Here is a 10,189-nt window from a genome sequence, read left to right as displayed (position 1 = left end):
GGGGGGGGGGGGGGGGGGGGGGGGGGGGGGGGGGGGGGGGGGGGGGGGGGGGGGGGGGGTTGGATGAACAGTAGCCGGTGGAGGGCTGGATGAACAGTAGACGGTGGAGGGGTGCCCGTGGAGGGGTGGTTGAACAGGACCCCGTGGTGTGGAGGGCTGGATGAACAGTAGACGGTGGAGGGGTGCCCGTGGAGGGGTGGTTGAACAGTAGCCGGTGGAGTAGCACGCGGTGGAGGCTGGATGAACAGGAGCCCGTGGAGGCGGGAGGAGGTTGACGGTAGCCCGTGGAGGCTGGAGGAGGTCGACAGTGGAGATGAACAATATCCCGTGGAGTCCCGTTTTGCGGTACGCCACACCCCTCCCGATGAACAGGACCCCCATTTCGACCGTAGCGCTCCAACACAAGTTTGTTTCATCTGTTTTGCGATACGCCACACTCCTCCCGATCAACAGGACCCCCGTTTCGACCGTAGGAGGTCCGTTTCCTCCGTTTTGCGGTACACCACACCCCTCCCGATCAACAGGACCCTTGTTTTGACCGTAGGAGGTCCATTTCCTCTGTTTTGCGGTATGCCAGACTCCTCCCGATCAACAGGACCCCGTTCCGAACGTAGGAGGTCCGTTTCCTCCGTTGTGCCGTACGCCAGGCCTCGTTTACATCGCCTGTTCCGTCCAAGCCCTCCCGATGAACACGACCACGCATTCCATTCCGACCCAGCCGGTTGGCTCCCATGCGTTCCGTTGCCTCTCGATGAACACGAGCATTCCGTTGCCTCCCCATGAACACGACGCATTCCGTTGCCTCCCCATGAACACGACGCATTCCGTTGCCTCCCCATGAACACGAAAACGACGCTGTTTCTCCGTGTCGACCCAGCCATGTACACGAGCACTGGCCGTACGTATGCGCGAGTAGGCGTTCGAGACCCCGCCCGTATGTACACATACATGGCCGTATTTTCTTTCTTGCACCCTGGCCGCTGTACGTACGTGTACATGCTACGTGCGCGCCTCTACTACGACACGTATGCGCCTCTACTATGACACGTGCGCGCCTCTACATCCACCAGTATATATGTACGTACACGTTCGCGACCAGAATGACAACGCTACGTACGCTTCGACCAGGTGGGTCCCGACTGTCAGGCACTTCCTTGCCTGCGTAGATGTAGCTGGTGGGTCCCAGCAGTCAGGGGGGTGAATCATTTTTTTTGCCCGGACGCACTTCCTTGCGTGCGAAGATGTAGTTGGTGGGTCCCAGCAGTCAGGGGGAAACGTTTTTTCGTGAAATACAATGGCCCGTCCGGTGGGTCCCAACTGTCAGGTGGAGGAATCATTATTTTCCGCGTAATAAGGAGGCACTTCTTTGTTGTGGCCGTGGACCCAGCTGTCAGCCTCTCCACGTATAGTCCATGTCCGATGGAAGTCGTTCCTTGACCACGTTGACCACGCCGAGCCGAGAGCACCAGGGCGGTGAACGACGGCGAGGCCTAGGAAGAGGACGATGGGGAGCCGGGGAAGACGAGGCAGTGGAAGCCCGCGCGGAGAGGAGTACGAGGGTTCACTGGTTCGGCTGCGGTGTGAGGCTGTCGTCGCTGCAGGGTCGGGCCAGCGGTGGGAATAGTAGGGGGCGGTGAGGCCTCCGCGGCAGCACAGCCGGCCATGGGAGGCAGGAGCATGTGGCACGACCGGCGCTGCTTTGGGCGGCTGGAGCAAGAAGACCAGAGGTTGAAGAAGCACTACGGCCGTTGGATGGACACCGTACGGTCACTGGAGCTAGAATCGTTCATATTGACTAAAGTTGACAAAGGCCCCCATCCCAGTCAACTTAGTAGGCCCACAAGTTAGCCTCCCACCATGGTGGGTCCCAGCTAGCAGGGGGAGTATTCATTTTTTGGTGTAATAAGGAGGCACTTCCGGTGGGTCCGAGCTGATAGCGGGGGGAACGTTTTTTGGCGAAATACGCTGGCCCGTCCGGTGGGTCCCAGCAGTTAGGGGGGAACGTTTTTTTTGCGAAATAAGGTGGCCCGTCCGGTGGGTCCTTGCTGTCAGGTGGAGGAATAATTATTTTGCGCGCAATAAGGAGGCACTTCCTTGCGGCCGCCTGGACCCAGCTGTCCGCCTCTCCACGTACAGTACTCTTCCGATGGAAGTCGGTCATTGACCACGTTGACCATGCCGCGCCGAGAGCACCAGGGCGGTGGTCTGGATGACGGCGAGGCCTAGGAAGGGGATGACGCGGAGCCGGGGAAGACGCAGAAGTGGAAGCCCACGCGGAGAGGAGTACGGGGGTTCACTGGTTCGGCTGCGGTGTGAGGCTGCCGTCGCTGCAGAATAACAGGGGGTGTGGGTGAGTAGAGAGATGGCCTGGCTAGTGGTGGGAGTAGTACGGGGTGGTGAGGCCTCCGCGGCATCACAACCGGCCACGGGAGGCAGGAGCACGCGACACGACCGACGCTGTTTTGGGCAGCTGGAGCAAGAAGACCAGAGGTTGAAGAAGCACTACAGCCGTTGGATGAACATCATACGATCACTGCAGCTAGAATCGTTTATATTGACTAAGTTGACAAAGCCCTTGGTACGCGTCAACTTAGTAGGCCCACAACTCGGATTTGGCAGAGAACATATAGCCCATTTGCGATTTGTAAGAATGTACAGCCCATTTTTTAATTCTAATGGAATTTACTACAACCTATTTATAGTTTGTTAAAAGTACAGCCCAACTTCTAGCTAGGACAACGATTAATAATTTCAAACAACCGCTCAAAACAGAATTCAAAAAAGAATTCCCACATTTTGATGGGATCCGAAATATTTTTATCCGAAATTTCTAATCAGGTTAAATATAATTTCAAAATAAAGTTGTATTACGTTAAAATCCAGCGAAATATTGCGCGCGCAACAAGTAATGGAATTAAAATTTCAAATTTCAAAAATAATATATTTTTCAAACTAATTACGTGTTTGGTGCATAGTAACTGTCCAGTTATTATATTTACATCCCATTTATTACTTCTTAAAGTCCATTTTCTTATTAAGCCTAATGCATACCTCCTAGGAAAGTTTGCAGCCCAGCGGGGCGGAGAATAACAAGTTGACCCGGATATTGTGTACAACTGTCGGGCCAGTTGCATTGCTGATGTTGAAAAAAAGGCCTGCGTAGTACAGTACAACCTAACATGGTTACTCAGCCCACATTCAGCGACGCCGGAAAGGCCCAAACAAGGCTTCTGTACAACTTTTTGAAGTCACTAAGCTCAATTAATAACTTAACAAAAAAGTTAGATTACAGTGGAACCTAATTAAAAGCTGTCATGAGCAAATAAATAATTCAACGGGTCCCACTTGTGCGTGTGCGCGCGTGTGTGTGTGCGTGTGAGTGTGTGTGTGTGTGTGTGTGTGAGAGAGAGAGAGAGAGAGAGAGAGAGATAGAGATAGAGAGAGAGACCCATCGGTCGATGCTCGTAAATACATCTTTCAGCCATATAGTTGACACAATCATATAGAACATCATAGCACACTGAACTTGCATACAAAAATTTCACACAGGCGGCACAATCAGGATGGAAGCAGTGGATCGCTACAGGAAGGGCTATGTTGAAACCAACAAAGTCGTACATAACGGTTCATCGTCTTTATCAATGACGGGGAAATATCTTGAATATTGTGCAAAGAAAACAGACAGACAACACAATAAGTTTTGCTAGCACATTAAGTTGACGTACAACCCTTTCTAAAAAAAGTTCAGGTACAAAATTAGAACATGTCACAATCAAATGTACTGGCATATTAGTGCTTCAAACCCATAGCTCGGATTTAACTAGTATCTGACAAGATTCAGTTCTTACCTTAAATTAGAGCACATCCAGGCAGCCAGCCCTGCCTCTTCTCCCAAAGAAGCAGTGGCCTCCGCCGCGCGATGGAGTAGGCCCTGTGCCATCCATCATTCCAAGAAACACGGGGAAAGTCTGATGTTGACTCCTGTAATGGACGTCGTCGATGGACCCTGGCACCAGCGGCGGCGGCAGGACTTCGATTGATGGATTGACCACTTCTTCGACATGCACAAACACTCGATACAGGTACATCCCGAACGTGGTCCACGGCGGCCTTGGTGGCGACGAATAGTACAACCCCGGTTCCTGCACCAGTATCTCAACACCAATCACCTTCGGTATGGTGGACGGCTTCTTCATCCATGCCATAACCGTTAGAGCCCAGCTGTCTGGAGGAACAAACATACTTACGAGGTCACCTCCAAGGTCGTTGATAAGCTCGTTCATGGACTCGTTGTTCCAAGCACGTCAAGGCATGTCGTGGAAGGTAAGCTTTGTTAAAAACTCAAGCTCAGAGGGCACCGAGCCCCATCTTGGGTGCCACCGATCAAAGCTCACCAGCGCGCCATCACAGAACAAACGCCGGGAATATTCGAACACACGACTTCAGTCAAAAGTTGTCTGGAACCTGACGAAGAAATCAGCCGGTGGCGGACAGACTTCGACGAGCAAGTCACTTATTTGGATGCCATGCGCAATGCCAAGAGCTTTGACAAGGTCGTCCGGCGAGATGGGAGGCCGGTCGCCGTTGATGGTTACCATCAGCACTTTGCCGACAAACTGGTCGTCAAGCGCCGCCATGCCACTATTGAGCGACAGCACGCAGCGACCGAAGGCAGGACGGACCTCAGGATCTCCGGCTCGGAGATCCGCGTTGACCGGCGACATGATAGTGCGCTTGAGTACAGGGAGTACAGGAGGGGGATTTGGGGGAACTGGAGTAGGAATCGAGATTCCAGAGGTGGGGGAGGGGCGGGAGACTGGGGATGAAAAGGTAGCATGAATTTCGAGCACGCGCCAATATGCTCTCGGCGCGCAAGCGCACGAAAACACCGGTGGCGCCCACATGTCGGACTAAGAGTCCTTATTCTTTCTTTTTTGGAGAGCTCGACCTTTTTTTCAAGATCTTTTGAGAGCCCGGCCTGAGAGTCATAATTGACCCGTTTGGCATTGCGTTACTACTCGGCCCATATTCAACGACACCTCACTGGCCCAAACAAGTGTACTTCATCGAAAAGACACTGAGCTCAAATTATATAACTTGAAAAAAGGAGATATACTCTGAACACTGGAGAATGGTGATGCCCTCATTTAGCCCACCAGTAGTTCGAGACAATAAATAGTTCGAAACAACGATATATACAACATTCAAATACTGACTAGTGACTACTACTGACATAAACAACAAGACATGATAGTTCGTAAGAAGTCTTGCTACACCACCAAAATGCACCCATCTGCAACGCTCAGACTCTCGTGATCCAGACGAGAATGACATTCTAAACAGAAGCAACTATTACATAGTAAGAGTGACATAGATGAGGATGACCAAATGACAAGGAATATGCATAACAAAAGAAAGAACTACCCATCCAGAACCGGCAGCAAAGACAACAAAGTCATTCGAAGAGATGATCCAACACCATCATAATTTGCAGTTCCGCTTCAGCGACCAGTGATCCAGAGACACTAGTACTCCACCCTTTCGATGCAACAGCCCAATTACCTATCAACCTGAAGGCTTGAACCACATCACTGCCTATCGTAATTGAGACATCCAAGGATCAAAGTTAATCTGGATGCCTTTATCATTCTCACCTTCTTTTGGCTGCAGGCTGTATCATTGACAATCAGGGGAGTTTGCTCCCAAACTCCTAGGGCTCGCCGTGTAGACACCATTTTCCATAGCAAACAGAGCCTCTCTACCATCAAGGTCCTTGCAAACGGTGATCTCCTGGTTAATCGGATAATTGAGTCCGAGAAACAGAGAGTGTGAACCAAGGCTGTTTACCCGCCTCCAACTAAAAAATCCTAAAGGCCCCAACAAGCTGGTATCCTGCTCATAGACGTAACAGCCACTGTCCGGATACTCACGTATTACATGGTGCTTGTATACAGTGGGGTTTTTGTAATATAACTTTTCTGACTCATGTGTCTGAATGATCATCAGTCTTTTGCCGTCGTCTGATCGAGCGAGGAACCAGTTGTGCTTCCCTGTTTTTGGCAAAGGTGGTGTGATTACAAAGGGCAGTAACTGTAGGGACACTGCATCATATCAAAAAGGACATGCATTGTTAATGTAAGATCAGCATTGTTCAGAGTATGAGTAGGATAATGCAAGAAAGAACATTGATATGTCCCTGTTGGAACTGGGAGGAAAATACAGGGAAATGTATACTGGGTCCGAAAATATAGAAGTGCCATGCATGGTTATACTCATGTTATCTCGCAATCGGTTCTTCACAGGAAACTACCATGTCATGCATGTTATGTAATCATGTTTTGTCCTCACAAAAAAATTCTTCAAGGTAACTAACAAACCATGCATTGTTATATACTTGTGTTCTGTGTGCAAATTTTTTGTGAGGATATTATTCTAGCCATTGATTGCTGAAGGGCGAATATAGGTATGTACACATGGTAAGCATTGCAGGATTTTACTACTTCCAAATATAAAGTTCTCCATATGCACATTTACTTCCCTAATGTATGGTTAGATGAAACCAAGAGTGTGGTGCATGTTTCTACAATCTTCTGCAAAACAAGGTCCGTCCAACTGACGTAGTAATCTAGATGGCTTGGACCGCGATGGTAATACTCTATATAATCCAAAGGAGGAAGGATAATCTCATGGGAGGTCTGGAAGTTTACAAGCACCAACTTTTTACCGTCTTCTCTGAAGGCATCCATCCAGTGGGAGTTCATGCCGACCCAGTACATACCTGCCAAGAAGTTTTGGGCGATGGTGATTGGATCGATGTCGAGGGAAATGATGTATGGCGACTCACTACATACCTGCAAAGAAGTTTCGGCTAATGGAGATCAGATTGAAGTCGAGGGGCATCATGCACGCCTCCGTATCATGGTGAGCCAATCTCGCAAGACCAGATAGCAGCAAGCAGGGTGTCTTGAAAAGCTTAGGCCTCGCTTCGATGATGGCTGTGTGCATGTCCCTCGAGCATGCAGCCAGCCACAAGGTGCTCAACATATCCATACACGAACAACAGAGGTCGAGGATGTCACTGGGGAGATTGCTCCAATCGCGGCTCATATGGATGCTGCGCGGTTCGCGTTCGGCCATGGTGGATTTTGGAAGGGGGCTTGATTTACGGGGGAGAAGGATGTCGGTGCTGGAGCGGCTAGCGAGGGAATAGTGGTACTGGGGGAGGCGAGTGAGGCGACGGTACACGGGGGCACAGTGAGATGGAGACGGAGACGGAGACAGAGAAGGAGATGGAGATGGAGTGGTGCTATGGGAGCGGAGAGGGAGACGAGGCGAGGTGCCAATGTGCTGTACAGCGGTGGTGACAGACTGCACAGTGCACAGGGTGAGGCTGACTATGGTAACCCGAACACACCACCTGGACTAGTGTCAGGCGCAGGGTTTTGTCACTTCACTGTGAGGACCGGATGAATAGTATTTTGACCATCAAGTGTATACTACTACTACTACTACTACTACTACTACTACTACTACTACTACTACTACTACTACTACTACTACTACTACTAGGAACATGAGTACTCCAGGTACCCCGAGGACGGGTAATCGACCACGGGTACCCCGAGGACGGCAAGACGATATTTCAAGACATTGGGGAAAGCAAAGCCCCTCAGTCCGACTGTCCGGCCACTCCTGCTGGCTTCCCGTCCGACTGCCGGCTGCCGACTGCGTCAACCAGCCGGCTGCCGACCGCAGCACGACCCGACATCGACAAGACCCTGACACGATGGCCATACCGCGGACAAGACGGCTGTAGCCGGACACTGCTGAGCAATAGTGATACACTGTAGCAGGTGTGAGATGTCACATCGTTGTCTCCCAAATAGTGAAGTTGGTCACATGGGCCATCCCTTGTCCCATGGGCTCCCCTTTATAAGGAGCACCAGGGGAGGCTCACACATTCACGGCCACAAGGCCTCACACACATCCATTTATCCATCCAGGATACACACACTCACGCATGAGCACTCATATGCTCACGGCCATGAGCATGGCCGGCCACTAGCATGCCTCACATAGGCATATACCAGATCAGATGCACTTGGCACTGATCCCAGATACAGCTCCAGGAGCACTTTGTATTGCCCGATGTACACCCCAGATAGATACACTCAGACATACAGCAGTAGGAGTATTATCTCTCCGGAGAGCTCCGAAGCTGGGTAAACCACCGCGTGCTACTCGCATACCCGCTCCCGGGCCTATCAGCAGCAGTCTTACCCACACACCAAGCCCTTGTGGCATCTGTCGACTCGCAAGCCCCCCGTGAGAAATACCACGACAGTTGGCGCCCACCGTGGGGCGGTACTATGCTACCGCGCTGCTGCTGGTTTCACAGTCCGGGCGGGACCATCTTCGTCATCTCCACCGCGGCGGCGCGCCGTCTCTCCGGTAGCGCTCGAGGGCTCAACTTCGACCCGCCCCCGGAGCGGCCGTGCGGGACGGCGCGTCCTCGCCGTCGGCTTCGCCATCTTCGTCTTCACCAACGCAGCGCCGACCGTATGTCCGCGCGCGGGGCCTCGTTTCGGTCGGCCATGGCCATCCACGCGTCGCTCGCGTCTTCTTCCCTCCACGTTGCGCCTTGCTCCGGCTGAGTCGTGCGTCGCTCCTCCATATACCATCGTCTTGCAAGCTAGCTAGATGCAAGTCAACCGTGGTCATACACTACCCATACACCATTCGTATATATGTTGTACACTTTCCAGACGCAAGCAAGATATGCCTAGTACACTGCTCATACAATGGCTGGACGCCACCCATACTCTGCTCACGGTGGCTGGACGCGAAAAGGACAACGCACGCACGACAGCCGACTGTGGCCTGCACATCCTGCTCGCGCGCTATTCCCGACCCTGTGTCTGCGCGCCCGCCGCCTGGGTCGCCGTTGCCGCCTCCCGCGGCTCTGCTCCTCCCCGTCGAGGCCGCCGCCTGCTCCGCCCATGCCGGCTGCCTCGTCGCGTCGACATCGCCCTCCTGGCCCAGCGCGCGCCTCCCCGTCCTCCTTCGCACCCGTCCGCGCCGGACGGCCACGGCTGTCCGTTCCCGCACCGGCTGGCTCCGGGCCCCTGCCGGCTGCTGGGTGCTTAGCGCCAGCCGGCTTCGGGCCCTCGCCGGCTCGCCTTCGCCCCGTCGGTCTGCCGCCGGCTCCGCACGCCTTGCGCGCCCATCGCCTGCTCCGGCGCTTGTCGCGTGCGCCGCTGCCGCCTCCCGCGCGTCGGCCGGGTAGCTGCTGCCGAGTCCGCCTCGCCTGGCCGGCCTCCCCCGCGCCAGCTGCTCCTCCGCCCGTCTTCGGCCGCCCCGGGCCCGGCTTCGCCCGTCACCGGCTCCCTCGCGCCCATAGCCGCCGGCACTGGCGCTCGTCGTGTGCACCGCTGCCGCCTCCCGCGCGCCGGCCGGGTAGATGCTGCCAAGTCCGCCTCGCCTGGCCAGCCTCCCCCGCGCGGGCTGCTCCTCCGCCTGTTTCCGGCCGCCCCAGGCCCGGCTTTGCCCGTCGCCGGCTCCCTCGCGCCCATAGCCGCCTGCTCCGGTCCCGCAGCGCCGCTACGGTGCCCCAACGCCTCCCCGCCGGCTCCGCCTCCGACCCGGCCCGCCGCCTCCGCTGCCCACCGCATCCCGGCCGTCGGCTTCTGCCGTGACCCGGCCGCTGGCTTGGCGTGCCATCCGACCTCTGCAGCGTCCCGCTCCTACTGACTGCTCAAGCGGTGAAAAGAAGAGAAAAAAGAGAAAGAGAAAGAGAGAGGCCGGCTGGTTCGGCACAGTGCACCGGCTGAAAGAGAGAGAGAGAGAGATGCGGGCAGACTGCTCCATCAACATAGCCACGAGCGGAGAGCCGTTCGACTGCCCACAACCGGCAGGGGAAAAGAAAAAAAAGTGCCCAAGCCGGCTGAGAAAGAATAAAGAAAAAAGAAAAGTCGGGCCACCTGGCCGCCCAGTTCGCCTGCCGACTTCGATGCCTGGCCGGCTGGGGGCCCGACCCGTTTGCTCGTCTGCCTCGACGCCGGCTGCGCCAAGCCGGCCCAGCCGTCAAGACCTCCTCGAGTGCCCGAATCTCGGGGGCTACACCCAGCGGGTGCGCTGACGCGCTCCCGCGAAGATGAAGACAAAGTAGCTGCCGGAAGATCCGACCCGA

At 54.3% G+C, this 10,189-nt stretch overlaps 1 protein-coding gene across 1 annotated transcript in view; it reads left to right on the top strand.

Moving 5' to 3' along the window:
* The window catches only part of LOC125537646 (nascent polypeptide-associated complex subunit alpha, muscle-specific form-like), a 12,448-nt gene extending 2,698 nt beyond the window's left edge, over positions 1–9,750 (top strand). The window contains exon 2 of the mRNA XM_048700969.1: positions 9,148–9,750. Within this exon, the coding sequence (XP_048556926.1) occupies positions 9,148–9,750 (603 nt within the window). The remainder of the gene's footprint in view (positions 1–9,147) is intronic.
* Positions 9,751–10,189: the final 439 nt, after the last annotated feature.

Source organism: Triticum urartu, chromosome 2, assembly GCF_003073215.2.
Source record: "Triticum urartu cultivar G1812 chromosome 2, Tu2.1, whole genome shotgun sequence".
Classification (NCBI taxonomy): Eukaryota; Viridiplantae; Streptophyta; class Magnoliopsida; order Poales; family Poaceae; genus Triticum; species Triticum urartu.
Note: the sequence above shows the minus strand (reverse complement) of the source record. Positions and strands in the feature narration are given on the sequence as shown.